The sequence below is a fragment of the Capricornis sumatraensis genome, chromosome 5, assembly GCF_032405125.1.
Source record: "Capricornis sumatraensis isolate serow.1 chromosome 5, serow.2, whole genome shotgun sequence".
Classification (NCBI taxonomy): domain Eukaryota; kingdom Metazoa; phylum Chordata; class Mammalia; order Artiodactyla; family Bovidae; genus Capricornis; species Capricornis sumatraensis.
The window spans coordinates 12,727,888-12,747,682 of NC_091073.1; the positions used below are offsets into that span (position 1 = coordinate 12,727,888).

General features: G+C 42.9%; 1 protein-coding gene across 1 annotated transcript in view; it reads left to right on the top strand.

Moving 5' to 3' along the window:
* The first annotated feature begins 4,427 nt into the window (after window positions 1-4,427).
* CDK14 (cyclin dependent kinase 14) overlaps window positions 4,428-19,795 on the top strand; it is a 666,485-nt gene continuing 651,117 nt past the window's right edge. Inside the window, exons 1-2 of the mRNA XM_068972760.1 lie at window positions 4,428-4,535; window positions 10,085-10,116. Coding sequence (XP_068828861.1) covers window positions 4,445-4,535; window positions 10,085-10,116 — 123 coding nt within the window. The 5' untranslated portion in view covers window positions 4,428-4,444. The remainder of the gene's footprint in view (window positions 4,536-10,084; window positions 10,117-19,795) is intronic.

Below are 19,795 nucleotides of genomic sequence, written 5' to 3' on the forward strand. Positions count from 1 at the left end.
AAGTATAATATTTGATCCTAAAAATAATTAACTAGGGTAACTGTTTAGAGTTCTAAGAGGATATTTAATTAGGTAAATTTCCACTACTTTAATAACTACACTCAACTATATGCCATAATCATTAGCTATCAACCATAGTTAAATTCTAAATATTTACATTAATAAACATATATTTTCACTTTAACTTCACTTTCCAACTCTAGTCCCCACATCCTTGTTTCATGGATTTCTTTTCTCTGATACCATCTTCTGATACTTTATCAGATTAGTAAATCTGCTTCTGCTGGGACTTAAGATTCTAATCAAATCCTCTATGTTTCATCTCATTTGGATTAAGATTCATTCCCTTAAAATTAACTGCCAGCATATGAGCCTACTATTTTTCTTATATGAGCAAGATCCATTCATAATAAGAGCATAATTTATGTATAACATGACTAGTGTATCTTAGTTAAATTTCACAACATTTTTATTAGTGGATCTTTGTCTATCTTACTCGTGTATTAATTACTCTTCATTAATGTATCCCAGTGTATAAGCTGCGAGAGGAGAAGTGTCACCATTCAACTTAGAATCAGAATTTTGCAGCTATGGGTGACCCTAGAGGTCAGCCAGTTGAAAATCATCATTTCATAGATAACGAAGTGGGTAAGTCACTTGTCTAAGGCCACACAGCATCTGGGGATAGAGTAGGGATGAGAACCCACGAGTCTTGGGTCTCCAGCCACCTGCTGGAATTACTGGAGGCCTAACTAATACCCTTTGATCCCTGGGTTGGGAAGGTCCCCTGGAGGAGGGCATGGCAACCCACTCCAGGATTCTTGCCTGGAGAATCCCATGGACATAGGAGCCTGGTGGGCTATAGTCCACAGGGTCACAGAGTCAGACACAACTGAGCAAATTAATACACATACATGCTTTAACTGATGAATTTGATTCAGTTCTACCCATGCTGGGTTCAGCCCCTCAGTAAGCTTATCTGTTTATAGGCAGACACTACACCTTTAATTCAGACCAGTCAAAACTATAACCTTCTTAACCAGAAGTTCAAACAGAGAACTGGCACAGATCCATTCTCCCTCTGAAAATACATATGCCATACAGATGCTGGAGAGTCATCTTTGTTTCTGAGGACAACACGTAACTTCTCAGTGGCAGCAAAACATTCTGAATTCATCTGAAAGTGAAAAGTAAAAGAAAGTATTAGTTGCTCAATTGTGTCTGACTCTTCGCGACCCCATGGACTGTAGACCCCCAGGCTCCCCTGTCCATGGGATTTTCCAGGCAAGAATATTGGAGTGGGCTGCCATTTCCTCCTCCAGGGGGTCTTCCTTACCCAGGGATTGAACCTTGGTCTCCAGCACTGCAGGCAGACTTCCTACTGTCTGAGCCATGACAAATATTTAATTCACATCCACTATGAAACAGGTATTATACCTTTCATATCGAGGGCCCTACAGTCCATGGGGTCACAAAAAAGTTGGCTATCACTTAGTGACTAAACAACAACACCCAAGGCCCTAGCCCCTAAAATGAAGGCAAATATGGAACAAATAACCATACCAAGAGTTGAGTCTGGGAATGCCTGGTGGTCCAGTGGTCAGGACTCAGGGTTTTCGATGCAGACAGCACAGTGCTAGTCCTAGTCTGGGAGCTAAGATTCCGAAAGCTGGGCAGCACAGTCAAAAGAGTTGAATCCTATAACTTAAGTGCACATATCTTAAAAGCATCCAGTTAAAATTTCCTTTTTAATATCACAATTTCTTTGAAATTAGCCATTTTAATTTATAACCAATGAAAGAAGCAGATATATTGGGAAGCTGATTTTTCATACTTGCCAGGCTTTACATGGTCCACTACTAACAACTGTTTCTCCTGCAAGATATACCATCACAGTTAGGTGAAATTTTTTCAGAGTGGGATACATAAAAATGTAGTAAATATTATGTTTATGTTTTAAATTATTATTTCTATTATTATAAAACTAATGCATTTTGGGGGGGTAAAGCATTTAAATTATATTTAAGGGTACAAAGTGCAAAGAAAACATTCTCTCTATCCTGAGTATACACACTCAGCTTTTTGTTCCTCTTCTGAAATTTTCTAAGCATTTAGAAACATATATATGTCTATTTTTTCTTATAACTATGAAAATGGGTTAATGGTACATATAGTTTTTTTCACTAACCCAAGACATATTTATACATCCACACATATTGATCTATTTCATTTTTTAAAATGTTTACCTACTATACCATAGACTACATACACCATAATTTATTCAAATAGAAGTTGATCTTTTAAAAAGTCAATGATACTAACTACTGGGAAGGTAAAACAGAGAATATGAATTATATATATGTATATACATATATATATATAAGCATTCACACACACACACAACATTGTCAGAGTGAATAATAGGATTAGTAGGCTAGCCACAGGGGCACAGTTGTCAGAGTCCATTCAGTTAATGACTGCTTCAACGCTGTTGACTGACAGGTACAGCCCATCCGGATTTTGATTGGCGGCTTTAGACTTTTCATTCAAACCTGCTGCTACCTTTCTGCCCAACTGACCTGACGTAGTGGCAAAAGTCAAACCTTCTCCTGTCTGAGGCCACACTTGGTGCTGTCAGTAACGTCTAGTTAGAGGCACCAGGACCCAACATCCATTTTAACTCATCAGTTTAACTTTCTTAAGGAATTCCCCACACTCCTCTGCTCCCCACTTGGGTTGATTTCCTGTCTTTTATCAGTCGCCATTTATCAAGACCCTATAATGTGCTCAGTGCAGAGCAGAACAAATCGAAGTGTTCCTCCTCACAATTTAAGGAAGGCAGGGGGCTAGTTTTTGTTTTCAGATAAAAATCTATTAATAAAACATAAACTCCCTAAAACTTCCTTTAAACCAAATAGCATTGTCACATGCTCACAGACTCATTACTTTCATAGCCAGATGACTCAAGATTACTACATTTCTATTCATAAGGAGTTTGCTGGCCCGAAATCAACAGTCAGGCCTTTCCCCCATCTTCCTTCTCTCTCCCTTGGGAAACAGACTTTTGGAGCCTAGCTTCAGGATGAAGACGATGTGTGTCTGCTGAGTGAACTGTGGGTTCTGGGATTTTATAAAGCCCGAACTCCTCTTTTAAAATTCTTGTTTTGAGATTGGGGAAGTGGAGGTCTGAATTTTTTTTTTTTTTTTTTTTTTTGCCTCTAAGCCTTTCAATTTAGAACCATATTCTAAAAATGGTAAATAGACTAAGGCCTTCTGCTTGCTACTTACTATAGAACTGGATATTCATATCAGAAATCAGCCGCGTCTACATTACCGTCTGTCACTCAGGGTGACGGGGGATGAAGGGAACAGACCACCAGCCCTGCCCTGCCTGGGGAGTTTAACACTTGAAGCTTCTGCTTTTGCACTTGACTCTCCTAAAAAAAAAACGGGCCCACCTTCCTGTTTAGTTCTTTCGCTTCAGTTTCCTTGTCAAAACTGAAGAAAAATAAAAAGTCATCGTCAAACCTGGGTGCATCCCCGAGGCTCTTCCACTCCTCGGACCAAGAGGAAGCGATCTCAGCCAACCCCACCTCTACCCCCCGGCTCTTTTCACAGGCGATCGCGGCAGGGACAAACCCGCTGGGATAAACGATCCAGCCTCACCCCCTTTCCTTTCGGGGCCTCCCCACAGCGCGAGACCGGGTTCCCAGCCTCGCCCGATCGCGTTCCTCCGCCGGCCGGGGTCCTGGACCGCGCGGGCCGGGCCGGCCGCCGGGGGAGGCGCGCGGGGGCGCGGGCGGGCCGCGGAGGGCGGCAGGGAACGTGGGCTCCGGGCCGGGGGCCGAGGTCGCGCCGGAGTCCCGCGCCCCGGGGGCCTGCGCCAGGGGGAAGGCGGGGCCGAGGCGGCGGCGGAGGCGGGAGGGGGTTGAGGGCGGGGCGGCTGGCGGGTCCGCGCCGCGGCTTTCTCTCCCGAGCGCCCGAAACTCGGGGCTGAGAACTTCTCCCCGCCCGCGCCCCGCGCGCTCGGCGACCGCCCCCCAGCCCGGGCGCCCGCACCTCGTCCCCGGCCCGCCCCCGGCCCGCCTCCGCCCGCGCCGCCCCCACCGCCGGCCGCCGGCCGCGCTTCTCTCGGTTACAAAGGAGGGAAAATGAGCTGGGCGGCGGCGGCGCGGCGCGGGGCCACCACGGCGGCGGCGGCGATCGCGGCCGCCCCCGGCACCACGTAGAACGCCCCCGCCCGTCCAGCCGCGGCCCAGGCCCGAGCCTGCTGCTCCTCGCCCGCCTCCCCGGCCCTGCGCTTCGCCTCCCGGTCCGAGGAGGAGGTGGAGGAGGTGCAGGAGGCGGAGGAGGCGCCGCCTTCGCCGCGCCGCGCGCCCTCGCCGTTGTCTGCGCTCCGCTCTGGACCAGTTTGGGGAAGTTGCCCGAGCCCCGTGTCGCCCAGATGTGCGACCTCATTGAGCCGCAGCCGGCCGAGAAGATCGGCAAGATGAAGAAGTTGCGGAGAACTTTGTCGGATAGTTTCAGCCGCATTGGTAAGTGGCGTGCTGTCCCGGGCACCCGGCCCGGCGCCCTCGGCCCCGCGCTTCTGGCACTAGCGGCTCAGGGGCCGCCCGGGACTGGCGTGGGGTGCGCTGCGCGCCAAGGGTGGGGGGAACAGTGCCCGGGACCTGGGGGAGGGCGACGACAAAAAGGAGGGACGCCTCTTCCCCTCATGATCGGAGGGTTCGTTTCTGCATGATTTTAAGCCGAAGACTTGGGTTGCCTCTCCTCGCCGCTAGCGCTCCTGCCTTCGCGCCCGCGGGGGACAGGCGAGGGCACGCTCCGTCCCCCGCTGCGCTCCCAGCTGCGCGGCCGCCTGGGTCACTCTTCTTTTTTTTTGCTCTCAGGCCTTCGTATTGGTATTAGTCAATAATTTAACTTTGGGAATTGGTGAAATGTTGAGTTTGTGCCGTGGTATTGTTTAACATCCAGCCTAAAGAGAAGTGGGACAGATACCTTGGGATCTTTTGTTCGGTACTTCGAGTCCTCGAAAGCGAGATTTGGTTGTTGAGTCCCGAGTTGTCTGAATCTTTCCATTGCTGCAGAGAAAAGCGCGCTGTGAACCTGTCTGAACATTTTAGGAGTGAGTCTCCCAAACTTCTTCCATATATTGGAGCTCCAGGGCTATTGTCTTTAAATCAGCCGGCCAATTGACCGACAGATAGCCGACCGAGAAATATTTGGGACATTTAAGAATAAATCCGTGTCACAGACTATAACAGGCTGACAACAGTGTCACGTGGAATGGGTTGCTTCGATTTCTAGGGTTGGCCAGAAAACCCCCCTTTAACCTTACTTACATCGGCGGCTACCTTTTCTAACATCTGAACTTTCATTTACACAGGCAACTGTATTCAGCAGGAAAATGGTACAAGTACTAAAAATAATACCTCAGAGTCCCTAAGAAGCCTTTGGAGTCCCTCTAGCCTTTGTTTCACTTGTTTAACATGTCATCGTGTTAATGAAGGTGTTAGTGGAAATTAAACATAAGGTGCTTCTTGCATCTGAGAATAGTCCTTGTCCTTCCATCCATTCATTTAAAGATAGTGGTATAAGTGCATCGTGAAAATGCAAACTTCCCTCAAGTCAAAATATGTTTTAAATCTAGATTTCTTTGTTGTCTTCTAACTTAAAAAATTTCGTATGGTATACATAAACTTTCCCAAGATGACCATAAAGTTATGGTATGAAACCAGTATTTAGCCCTGGTTTATTTATTTTGTGTATTGGGTATTTGCAGTTTTATGAGTTAGGGATGCCTATGAAGAGCCCTTGCATTCAAATGAAGTCTGAAGCCAAGAAAAGTGTGAGAGAGCAAGGTGTTGAGTTGCTGTGCATTATTAAGAAGGATGTTTGAGCCCCCTACCCAAACTATCACAGAGGCAGATTCTGGAGTCCATTAAGCCCTGTTCTAAAAGGCATAAGTGTATATTTACTAATGCTAATGACTCTGTTGGAACCCCTCCAGTTTTGAGTTAAATAATTCATTGCAATTGAGTCTCAGTAAGAAGCCAAGGACATTAATATAAAAATTCCTTATGTTTAAATAATTTCAAGGTTTTGATCGACCATCAGTAAAATTTGAATTAACTACAATGCTGGCAAATGTGATGTTGTTAATTGGATTTTATAGCTTACAGAGATTTAGTGATGTGGAGCTCCTTTTGATTCCAACTCTTGTGAAAATGTCTTCTAAGTTCTGGTAGATTTTTACCTGCTCCTTTTCAGAAGCAGTACAGTGCTGTGAACATACCTGATTATCGTATTGGTGGAGGGTCACGATTCTGAATAGCAAATCTCATTCTGGAATACTGCAAAAGGAGATAAAGAGTGACTCTGATAGTACACCAAGCTCAAGACATTCATTAGAAGTAGCATTACAGAAGAGAAGTCTTTGTTATCTACATATTTTTTAAAGTTTTATTTGCAGAATCAAAAAGCAGTGAAATCGATCCCTGTATTTAAGGATTTTTAAGGTACAGGAGGCTGTCTAGTTGAAGCGTCACTGTGGGATTACCTAGAGTATAGATTAAAGGTAGGGGCTGTGCGTCAGGTGGATTGGGGCTTCCCGTGTCATCAGTTGTAGTGGAGTGACCTTGGGCAGGTCCCTCATCTCTGAGCTTGCTTTTCGAGTCACTTTGTTATTGGCACTTAGTTAAGTAAAGCATAAGATGTCCTGTGTCGTATGGGATTGAAGACTCCATAGACGTTCCTAATGTGTTATGTTAGTGATGACACCATCCTGACATATGGATCTTCTGGTGGAAAGCAAGAGAAAAGAAGTGGCCGTTGACCTGAGGGCTGAGTTACCCTGAAAAATGGATGGGTTTGGGAGTTATGCTGATCTGGGTTCGAATCCCATTTCTGTTGCCTGCTGTGTGCCTTGGCCAGCTAGCAGAATTTCCCTAAATCCCAGAGTCCTCATCTGTCAGCTTTCTTAAGGCCGTTATGAAGATTAGATTAGATAAAATACATAAGCTATCCAGTGAATATCTGTCCCAGGGTGAAGGCTGATCCTGGAGGCTGTGACTGTTCCTTCTGATTTCTCAGTTTATGTCCTCTATCTTCTTCCTTTCTTCTTTGGTACTTCTTGAGGAGATCAAAGAGTGAATGATTTATTCCTGCTGAGTAATTCAACGTCTCAGTATACTCATTCCCTTTAACCAACCTACTATGGGTTTTGAAATAAACATACTGACTTTATTTTGCTTTTTAGTATGATTCAAAAGTATAGTTTGTTATATGGTAAAATATATAGTATCATTGTTTAGCCATGAGAAATTAGTAATCATCTACAGAAAATAAGGACAGTTTTTGAAAGTCTGTGATTTTCATTAATTATGGATTAATCATCCATTATTATAAAAGATTAATAATAATAGCTCTAACTATATATCAGTGACATTGCTAATGTTTAATTTACTTGCACATGCAAGAGCAGCCAACTTTGTCACTACCCACTTCAAATGCAGCTGATCTGAGATTACTCAATTATAAAAGGTCTAATAAAACACACTGGCTTTCAAGCCATAACACTCTAATTTATGACATCTGCCAGGGAGTGACGCAGCTATAGTTCTTTTGTAAGATGGGTGTAATTGAATTTCAAAGTCATCCATTGATTTCAGTAGTGAATATTTACGGTTTTTTGCTAAATAGTGTTAGTTAGGAATTACTATCGTTGTCTCACTTTTTAAAAAAAATTAGTTTAGCATAAATAGAGACAAATGGGAACTTGATTGTTTAAATATTAAAATCCATTTCCTCTTTTCTTTCCTTGTTTCTTTTATTTTCAGATGACTGCTTAGAAGGAGAAAGGCTTTCTGTAATACCTAATGTGAGGTTAAGGTTGAACTGATGTTTCTTCATATTCATTTGAATGCATTTCTTCCCACTTACTCGGATTATCTCCCTGAGAAAGGAAGTTTATACTCTGTGATATTTGAGATGAACCCTGTGTATACCATTTCTTTAAAAGATGAAGTTTGTGAGATAACTGAAAAAAAGGAAGAGGCTGTGGTTATGTTGAAATTGGGGGTTTGTTACCTCGTTCTGTAAGAGTGTAATTTTAGAGTCCAGCTGTCACTTGATAAATCCATTCTGTCAAAAAGAGAAATGTAAGGTTAAAGGTTCACCTGAAGGATTGAACTTCTGCACCATATCCTCCCCTTCCCCATGCAGTTTCAAAAGACTTTACTTTGAAAACTGTGACATGGAATTTATATCTATGATTCTTCATAAGAGACAGTAGTACCTGGATTCTTTCATAAGAGACAATCGTACCTGGTTTTCATATGCCAAAACTTAATGTATCTCAGAGGGTGAGATGCTATTCTTTTGCCCTTGAAGTACAGCTCATTAATTTCACAAATAATTATTGAGTACCTTCTGTGTGCTGGATATTGGGCTGGTGTTCAGAGTCAGTGGCCATTGATACTGGTTCCTGTCCCTCCAAGACTTTAAGAGAAGACAGGCCAATGAATGAGCCTTGACAAATTCTACCAGGAAGATTCACATCATTCGCTGTTGCAGAACATAGGAGGGATACCATTTTAGTCTTAGATCATGGAAAGACTTCTGGAGGGAGCAGGGTCTGAGCAGAGGACTGAGTAGAATATCTGATTTTGTTAAATGGCTTGATCTATACCCCTTTGTTAACCCAGAAAAATGTAATATGCTTGTTATTCCATGATATCCTTGAAGACAGTTGTGAGTTTGTGTTTACATGAATGATTAATGACAATCAGGGAATGTAATCAATAACGGGATGTTGTATGCTTGTTTAGGTCAGAGTTTCATCAGTGACCTGATAAATATTTGGCAAAGACAACTTTAATTGGGCTTTTTTGTTACCACTAATTGCTCTTCAGGGAAGGGATTCGGTGTTAAGAAACAGTGCAAGGTGTCAATTTAGTAATAAAGTGTTCCATGAAGGGGTAGACTTCTTGGTCTTAAAATATTCTCCCCTGTGGTGTCCTGGGTTTGAGAATAGTGTATACGGGAGATTATCTGGCTTCCTTCTCTTTATATATTAGAAAATACACCTGCAATTCTCCCTTCTCTTTCCTCCTTTTCTTTCTACCTATAGGTCCCAGCCCTTTATCCAGAAGGTTGGAGGAATTGGTAAGACTTAGGTGGCAAGAAGGAAATAGTCCAGTCTGGGTGATAAAGATTTTCTAGTTTCTACTCTATTCAGCCTGAATCGAACTTTAGAGTATAGACCAGTAAGCCCCTATGCACAGTTGTGTACATCTGAAACGTTTCTCCAACTCATGATTTCCGTTAAATTTTCTCCTTTGTGCATTCTTTTCAATCTCAAACATTCTAAATAATTGTAGCATTTAAGGACCTAGGTGTTTGTCAGCTAAACATGAAATACTTCTGTTCTGAGTAATTAAATGCCTGTTCTGAGGGTATAAATATTTCAAGTAAATTTCAAGTATTTGCTTGTTCCTATGAAACACCCCAAATGTATTGTTTCCTTTGGTGATACCCTGTTAGAAAAGTGATGTTGAGAATGTTTGAATTATGTTTCTGCAGTGCTTATTTTGCACATCTTATCTTTCATCACCAAACTTAAACTTCTGCCAGTTTGAGAATCTCATTTGGGGCCCTGTGCAGAGTCAGTGTCTTCCTGACAATCGGTTTGGGAGGTCCAGCCACCCCCTGCATAATGGTAGATGAGCAGAAGTTTAAGGGGAAGTTTCTTTAAGATTCCCTTTTTGAATCCTTCATACTTTGATTAAAACAATTTTCTGCTAAAGGAGAACTAGAGGAAAGATATGCCTACTTCTTTTCCATAGTTGGGAGTGTAGTTTCATTTACATATTTGTGAAAGTGCTTCACAAAGATGCGTGCTGTGCACTTCCATCATTTGCAGTTTTCATATTTGTATCATAACATTGTTATTCAGATTAGGGTACAATTTTACTTTCTGAATTGGAAACACCATACTACTTTTTTTTTATTTCCTAGAACTTAGACACTTGGCCTCTTTGAGATGTTTCACAATAATTGTTTCCTTTCCCCTTTTATTTTATAGCCTTGAAGAAAGAGGACACCACCTTTGAAGAGGTAGGTTAAATTTCTTTATCTAACGTTAGAAGTGTTTGATTACTGCCAGGTAAACTCAGGAGGTGTCAACTTTGCACTTAGAAGCAAACAATCAAAAAAATGCCTTAGAAAAACAAACAAGCGATGGCATCTTTTTATTTAGTTACATTGTATTTTCCAATTTTAAATAACTGTTCAGATTGAATTTTGTTATCAGTCAACAGAAATGTGTCTTTTGAAATTAATAAGTGGACACAAGACTCCTGCAAGCCTTGTTTTGTTGTTTCGTTGCTTTGCTGCTGATGGTGGTGCTGGTGAAGCCCAGTGTGATGTGTGTGCTCAGGGCAAGTCTGGAGCTGTTGGCAGGTCGGGTCCCACTGCTCCCAACGAGGGCGTGATGCGATGTTGACGCCACAGATTGTCTGTCAGGCTCCCAGAGGAGGTGCTGTCTTCTCTTGTTCTAGTTTTCCCATTCTTTGCCTATCAGATCTGTCTTTATCTACTTGACGCAAAGTAGCCTTGTTCCAGAAAGGCAGGGGCTTCCTATGTAATTAATAGCACTCTGAATGTGATTTTTCAGTTGTATTCTCTCTGAATTTTTGACAGTATCTGTGGGAATCAGTAGACAAATAATGTGTTTCCAGAATATTCTCAAGAGCTCTGTAGAGTGAAGTGTTTCATTGTTACCATCTAAAGCCACTGTCATTGATATATGTTGTAAACGGGGCCGTGTGTGTGTGTGTGTGTGTGTGTGTGTGTGTGTGTATCTGTGCTCAGTCATGTCTGACTCTTTGCAACCCCAAGCACTGTAGCTCTCCAGGCTCCTCTGTCCATGGGATTCTCTAGGCGAGAATACTGGAGTGAGTTGTCATGCCCTCTGGTGGGGGACCTTCCCAAACCAGGGATGGAACCCAGGTCTTGCATTGCAGGTAGATTCTTTGCCATCTGAGCCACCAGGGAAGCCTAAGAATACTGGAGTGGGTAGCCTATCCCTTTATACACACACACAGACACACACAGACACACACAGAGTATGTTTATGTGTGAACACATATGTATCTACACAATGTACTTATCCTGTTACACACACACACACACACACACAGTATGTTTATGTGTGAACACATATATATCTACACGATGTACTTATCCTGTAGTCTGATGGAAGAATAGATAAGTTTGGTTGTGGTTTGATTTGTTTTAACAGTTGCAGATTCCATGAAAGAAGCTACCCAACCCCCTGTGCTGCAGTGCTTCAGAGAGGAAAGGCCATATGTGCTAATGGAAAGTTCCCTGGGCCATGTGGCTGGCTGTGGTGCAGGACAGGGGCACTCAGGGAGAACCTGCACCAGACCAGGATTTCTGGAAGGTGCCCGAGACATTTGGCTCTCACGGTCTGCCACTTCGTCTGTTGCACCTGTTCTTTTTTTCCCCACTGGGTCCAGCTCTACACATGGCTTCCCAGCTGGCTTAGCGGTAAAGAATGCTCCCGCTGATGCAGGAGAAACGGGTTCGATCCCTGGTTTGGGAAGATCCCCTGGAGGAGGAAGTGGCAGCCCACTCCAGTATTCTTGCCTGGAGAATCCCATGGACAGAGGAGCCTGGTGGGCTACAGTCCATGAGGTCGCAAAGAGTCGGACACGGCTGAGTGAGTGAACAGCAAGCTCTACAAGCTGCGTGTCCCTGGACTCCAAAGCAGCTTTCCCTGCCAACATTCCTGAGATATGCTGTAAAATTTAGTGATTCTAGACCTGAAGCAATAAAGGAGTCTTTTCTTTCCCATCCATAGTGGGTCATAATGCTTTTCTCCTTGAAACCTGTCTTTCTGGAATTTCCGCAGTGTTACCAAGATGTTTTCCGGAGAGTGTTTTCTTTCTTCTCGGAAGAAATCAGTGTGAGAATATTGAGCACCTTTTCTGTATAAAGAAAACTCGCCCCTCTAATAATGGAGGTAATTTAAGTTTACATTTAAAAAAAAATAAGGAAAAAGAGAAGAAAAACCTCCCTAATCCTATTATTCAATTACATCTGCTATTAAATGTCCTTCGCTCTTTTCTTGTGTAAAGAACAAACAAAAACATCTCTATTTTATAAAAGGCCTGGGGAAAGGAAGTTGATTGCCCTTGAAAGTGTGGTTGATCTGGGGCTTCAAGCTTGTCTGCTCCCCAAACTATAGCCCATATATTCTATCCCACTTTCTTTTTCAACCTCTATTTTTGAGTACTTTTACAGATGACACCTAATCTTTGTTAGATATTTAAACAACCTGTTGTCTTGTTTAAATACCATGAATGATTGTGTGTTATTCTGCCACGTGGTGGTGACATCAGCTTTCAGAAACACCTGAGGCTGGAACCTAGATGGAGTTCAGGACTCATGAGTGAAACCTGTAACTTCGTGCCCTTCCTTACCCCCACACCTCGGCGTAGCTGAACGTCTGGATTTTGCAGTTTGGGGGAAAATTAGCCTTAGCTTTTTTTTAGAAAAGAATTGATTGCTTAATTAAGTTTCGGCTGTGCTGGGTCTTTCTTGCTGTGCAAGCTTCTCCCCAGGTATGGTGCAGGGGCCTCTCGCTCGGGTGGCTTCCTTGCCGCAGAATCCAGGCTCTGGCGTGTGGGGCTGCAACAGCTGTGGCAGGTGGTTCTAGGGCACAGGCTCACCAGTTGTGGCGCACGGGCCTAGTTGCTCTTTGGCATCAGGGACTGAACCTGTGTCTCCTGCATCGGCAGGCGGGTTCTTTACAGCTGAGACACCAGGGAACCCCTATCCTTAACTTTTATACAGCCATTTTTTCCCTCTGCTACAGGAAAGAGATGGGATAGATACCTTAAGTCAGTAAATCACGGAAGGTTCCATCTTGAGGAGACGTTGGAAATCAGGTGCTTGACTTCATTGTTTCAAAGGTGGAGGAACTGAGGTCCGGGGCGGGGGAACAGGTGATTTTTCTTTAGTCAAGGGAGGACCCAGGGCCAGGAGCCTGGGAGACAGGATGAGTAAAGACAAGCTTGAAGCCCCAGATCAACCACACTTTCAAGGACAATCAACTTCCTTTCCCCAGGCCTTTTATAAAATAGAGATGTGATAGTGCCTCCTTCCTAAGGTTACTGGGAGGATTGTGTGTGTGTTAGTCACTCAGTCGTGTCTGACTCTTTGCAACCCCATGGACTGTAGCCCGCTAGGCTCCTCTGTCCAGGGGATTCTCCAGGCGAGAATACTGGAGTGGATTGCCATTCCCTTCTCCAGGGGATCTTCCTGACCCAGGGATCGAACCCAGGTCTCCTGCACTGCAGGCAGATTCTTTATCATCTGAGCTACCAGGGAAGCTCATATTGGGAGGATTAGATAAGCTAAGTGTATAAAGATTCCAGGACAGCCACTGGCACATAGTAATGTCTTCCATTTCATCCTGTCATTGTCCTTGTCTTCATCATTGCCGTCATTATTGATGATCTTACCATGACCTCTGCCTTCTGTAGTGGAAGGGCTACAAGGAGGATGGAAAGATTAAATTCGAAGGTAAGTATTAGGTCTATGAGGAGAATTATTTTCAGATATTCCCTTAAAATTTCAAAGACTGCATGTGATGATTTGCATATTAAGCCTGTAAAACTACTCTCTAAAAACCACCATTTTTTAGATTCCCTGAAGGAATGACTGCCTGCGTTCAGTTTTGTAGTTCCTCTGTGTCTTGCATGTGGTTAATGTTCAAAAAATATCTATTGAATATGAGTGAATATATGTTGCAAATGAAGAGAAAGTTCATCCCAGGGTCAGCCAACATGGACTCTCATTTGCCACTTCCTAGCTATTTGTGCAGGTATTTACTTGACCCAGGACTCAGTTTTCTCATTTGTGAAACCAGTGAGTAAGACTGTGATCTTCAAGTTGCTTTCTATCTGTCAGTGCAGCACAGAATCCTGCAAAACAGTCAACATAAAATTACAGTTTTACCAAGATCTGAAATGTGTACTAGATCGGTGCTTATGTAAACAAGAAGTCACTGAGTTTTGTATGATCGTTTTCAGATTATAATGGTAGAAGTTTTCTTGAATTCCTTTCGTGGTCTTCCACTTCTCCTGTGGGAGTTGGGGAACTCAAACAGTCCACTGGAATCCAATTAAGATGTGAGCCTTGGAATCTGGGGGCTGGGTGCAATTCTTAGATATGCGTGAGGTGTGGCGACTCCTTCCTCAGTGTTTATGAGCTGGAGAGTGCCTTATCTCAAGGAGTGGCTTTCTCTAGAGTGCCTAGAGGGGGAGCGTGGTAGCTACTCCCTTATTCATGTAGAGTATTTCTGTAGGTCGTGTAAATGTTTGACTTTGAACAGAAAGAGGAGAAAAAGAAATGTGGATTTCTTTGGAAGAAGTTAAAATTTTTCCTTCCCTTCCCTTTCTCCCTCTAACCCTCCTTACTTTCCTTCGTTCTTTATTAACTTATAGTACATTGTATTAGTTTCAATAATGATTCCGTGTTTGTACATGCTGCAAAGTAATCACCACAAGAAGTCTTTGTTCACATCTGTCCCTATACATAGGTACAGAAATTTTTTTTCTTGTGATGAGAACTTCTAAGATTTACTCTTAGAAACTTTCAAATGTTTAGTACAGCACTGTTAACTGTAGTCACAGGGCTCTACAGTACATCTGTTGGTCATCTGTATGTCTTCTTTAGTGTTTGATCAGATTCTCGGCTCATTTTTTAAATAGAATTGGTTTTTGCCGTTAAACTGTATTACATCTTTATATATTTCGGATGGTAATCCCTTACCAGATACACTATTTGCAAATATTTTCTCCCATTCAGTGGATTGCCTTTGCAATTCTTTCTATAATCCAGTTGCCTTGTTGATATGCCTTGTTGATGGTTTCTTTTCCTGTGCAGAAGCTATTTATTTTTGCTTTTGGTGTCAGGTCCAAAAATTATTGTAAAGATTGATGTCACGGAGCTTACTGCCAGTGTTTTCATCTAGAAGTTTTAGGGTTTCAGGTCTTATAATCAAGCCTTTAATCCATTTGAGTTATTGTTTTGGGTATGGGATAAGATAGAGGTCTAGTTTTACTCTTTTGCATATAGTTATCCAGTTTTCCCAACACTATTAGTGTGTCCTTTCCCCACTGTATATTCTTGGCTCCTTTGTACGTTAACTGACCATATACGTGTGAGTTGATTTCTGGGCTTTCTATTTTGTTCCACTTACCTGTGTGTCTCATTTTATGCCATACTGTTTGGGTTACTGTGGCTTTTTAATATAGCTTGAAATCAGGGGCATGATGCCTCCAGTTTTGTTCTTCTTTCTCAAGATTGCTTTGGCGATTCGGGGTCTTTTGTGGTTTTATACAGATTTTGGAATTGTTTACACTGTTTCTATGAGAACTGTGAAATTAGATTCTATTTGCTATTTTGGGTGATGTGGACATTTTAATAATATTATCTCTTCCAGTCATGAGCATGGAATATCTTTCCATTTCTTTCTTTCATCAGTGTCCTGTTGTTATCAGCGTACAGGTTTTTTTCACCTCCTTGGTTAGATTTATTCCTTGATATTTTAGATTCATGATTTAGTTGTAAAGTGAATTGCTTTCTTAATGTGACTTTCTGATAGTCCATTATTTGTATATAGAAACAACAGATTTCTGGGCATTGATTTTTGCATCCTGAAACTTTACTGAATTTATTTATTCTTTATTTTTAAAAATTCATTGTTTTTGGCTGTGCTGGGTCTTTGTTGCTGTGTGTGGGCTTTCTCCAGTTGCAGTGAGCAAGGCAATTAGTTTCTCTAGCTGCAGCCTTCTGATTGCAGTGTGCAGGCTCCTTATTGTTGCACAGCATGGGCCCTAGGGTGTTCAGGTTTCGGCACATGGGTTTAGTAGTCATACATGAATCTAGTTGCCCTGAGGCATGTGGAATTCTCCTGGACCAGGGGTTGAACCCATGCAGGGTGATTCTTAACCATTGGGCCTCCAGGGAAGTCTTCATTTATTACTTCTAGCAGTTTTTTGGTGGAATCTTTAGTTTTCCATATCTAGCATTATGTCACCTGCAAATAGTGACAGGTTTACGTCGTTTCAAATTAATGCTTTTTATTTCTTTTTCTTGCCTAATTGCTCTGGCTAGGACTTTCAGTACTTTCTTGAATAAGACAGGTGAAAAGGACTGTCCTTTTCTTGTTCCTGATTTGAGAGAGAAAACTTTCACCATTGAGCATGATAGCTTTGACTTGTCATATATGCTCTTTATTATGTTGAGATATACTCCTTCTATTACTCACAGTTCCAGTGTTCAGTGCAGTTCAGTCGCTCAGTCGTGTCCGACTCTTGGCGACCCCATGAATCGCAGCACACCAGGCCTCCCTGTCCATCACCAACTCCCGGAGTTCACTCAGACTCGCATCCATCGAGTCAGTGATGCCATCCAGCCATCTCATCCTCGGTCGTCCCCTCCTCCTCCTGCCCCCAATCCCTCCCAGCATCAGAGTCTTTTCCAATGAGTCAACTCTTGGCATGAGGTGGCCAAAGTACTGGAGTTTCAGCTTTAGCATCATTCCTTCCAAAGAAATCCCAGGGTTGATCTCCTTCAGAATGGACTGGTTGGATCTCCTTGCAGTCCAAGGGACTCTCAAGAGTCTTCTCCAACGCCACAGTTCAAAAGCATCAATTCTTCGGCACTCAGCCTTCTTCACAGTCCAACTCTCACAACCATACATGACCACAGGAAAAACCATAGCCTTGACTAGACGGACCTTAGTCGGCAAAGTAACGTCTCTGCTTTTGAATATACTATCTAGATTGGTCATAATTTTTCTTCCAAGGAGTAAGCGTCTTTTAATTTGATGGCTACAGTCACCATCTGCAGTGATTTTGGAGCCCAAAAAAATAAAGTCTGACACTGTTTCCACTGTTTCCCCATCTATTTCCCATGAAGTGACGGGACCGGATGCCATGATCTTCGTTTTCTGAATGTTGAGCTTTAAGCCAACTTTTTCGCTGTCCTCTTTCACTTTCATCAAGAGGCTTTTCAGCTCCTCTTCACTTTCTGCCATAAGGGTGGTGTCATCTGCATATCTGAGGTTATTGATATTTTTCCTGGCAACCTTGATTCCAGCTTGTGTTTCTTCCAGTCCAGCGTTTCTCATAATGTACTCTGCATAGAAATTAAATAAGCAGGGTGACAATATACAGCCTTGACGTACTCCTTTTCCTATTTGAAACCAGTCTGTTGTTCCATGTCCAGTTCTAACTGTTGCTTCCTGACCTGCATACAGATTTCTCAAGAGGCAGGTCAGGTGGTCTGGTATTCCCATCTCTTTCAGAATTTTCCACAGTGTATTGTGATCCACACAGTCAAAGGCTTTGGCATAGTCAATAAAGCAGAAATAGATGTTTTTCTGGAACTCTCTTGCTTTTTCCATGATCCAGCGGATGTTGGCAATTTGATCTCTGGGTCCTCTGCCTTTTCTAAAACCAGCTTGAACATCAGGGAGTTCACGGTTTACATATTGCTGAAGCCTGGCTTGGAGAATTTTGAGCATTACTTTACTAGCATGTGAGATGAGTGCAACTGTGCGGTAGTCTGAACATTCTTTTGCATTGCCTTTCTTTGGAATTGGAATGAAAACTGACCTTTTCCAGTCCTGTGGCCACTGCTGAATTTTCCAAATTTGCTGGCATATTGAGTGCAGCACTTTCACAACATCATCTTTCAGGATTTGAAATATGTCAACTGGAATTCCATCACCTCCACTAGCTTTGTTCGTAGTGATGCTTTCTAAGGCCCACTTGACTTCACATTCCAAGATATCTGGCTCTAGATTAGTGATCACATCATCATGATTGTCTGGGTCGTGAAGATCTTTTTTGTACAGTTCTTCCATGTATTCTTGCCACCTCTTCTTAATATCGTCTGCTTCTGTTAGGTCCATAACATTTCTGTCCTTTATCGAGCCCCTCTTTGCATGAAATGTTCCCTTGGTATCTCTAATTTTCTGGAAGAGATCTCTAGTCTTTCCCATTCTGTTCTTTTCCTCTATTTCTTTGCATTGATCGCTGAAGAAGGCTTTCTTATTTCTTCTTGCTATTCTTTGGAACTCTGCATTCAGATGCTTATATCTTTCCTTCTCTCCTTTGCTTTTCGCCTCTCTTCTTTTCACAGCTATTTGTAAGGCCTCCCCAGACAGCCATTTTGCTTTTTTGCATTTCTTTTCCATGGAGATGGTCTTGATCCCTGTCTCCTGTACAATGTCATGAACCTAATTCCATAGTTCATCAGGCACTCTATCTATCAGATCTAGTCTCTTAAATCTATTTCTCACTTCCACTGTATAATCATAAGGGATTTGATTTAGGTCATACCTGAATAGTCTAGCGGTTTTCCCTATTTTCTTCAATTTGAGTCTGAATTTGGTAATAAGGAGTTTATGATCTGAGCCACAGTCAGCTCCTGGTCTTGTTTTTGTTGACTGTATAGAGCTTCTCCATCTTTGGCTGCAAAGAATATAATCAGTCTGATTTTGGTGTTGACCATCTGGTGATGTCCATGTGTAGAGTCTTCTCTTGTGTTGTTGGAAGAGGGTGTTTGCTATGACCAGTGCATTTTCTTGGCAAAACTCTATTGGTCTTTGCCCTGCTTCATTCCGCATTCCAAGGCCAAATTTGCCTGTTACTCTAGGTGTTTCTTGACTTCCTACTTTTGCATTCCAGTCCGCTATAATGAAAAGGACATCTTTTTTGGGTGTTAGTTTTAAAGGTCTTGTAGGTCTTCATAAAACCGTTCAACTTCAGTTTCTTCAATGTTACTGGTTGGGGCATAGACTTGGATAACTCTGATATTGAATGGTTTGCCTTGGAGATGAACAGAGATCATTCTGTCGTTTTTGAGGTTGCATCCAAGTACTGCATTTCAGACTCCTTCCAGTGTTAGGGACTCTGAACCCCCACACAGTCAAAAATCCATGTGAACTTTACAGTCATTTCTCCATATCGGGGTTCCACACCTATGGATTCAGCCAGCCCAGATTGGGAGATAGATGGGGCATTGTGCATTGATCTCAGTTTCTAGCTCTTGTCCCTCTTTTGCTATTGTGTATAAAGGTATAACTCTAAGACCCAAGATGATAGATACGGCAGTGATTTTTTAAATGTGAACCAGAGTCTAGGGGTCAGGTACGAATATTTTGGGGATATTCCTGGTGATTCTTTTCCATCCTTTGATGGTGATAGAAGCCTTTGCATTCTCTTTTCACCCTAACTGTCTTCATCACCGGAGCTCTCAGTGTCTTGTGAATGATGTGTGTGTCGTATACAGTGTCGCAGCTTCGGGCCTCCCTGACTTCCTCATCTAAAATACTAAATTTTGGGAACAGGTTCCTTAGCCGACTCCAGTGTTCTTGCCTGGAGAATCCCAGGGACGGGGGAGCCTGGTGGGCTGCCGTCTATGGGGTTGCACAGAGTCAGACACGACTGAAGCGACACAGCAGCAGCAGCAGCAGCAGCAGCAGCAGCAGCAGCAGCAGCAGCAGCAGCAGCAGCAGCAGCAGCAGCCCTGTTGCTGAGGCTATACTCCTTGTTTCTCTTCTATGCTGGTTTCCAGTTTGCAGAGGACCCCTCCTCTGCCTACCTTGCCTCCTTCTTCCAGCCCACAACTGATCCTGCCTTCCCTGTTTCCTTTCTGTCCACTCATGGTATATCACTCCCTTGACGGTATC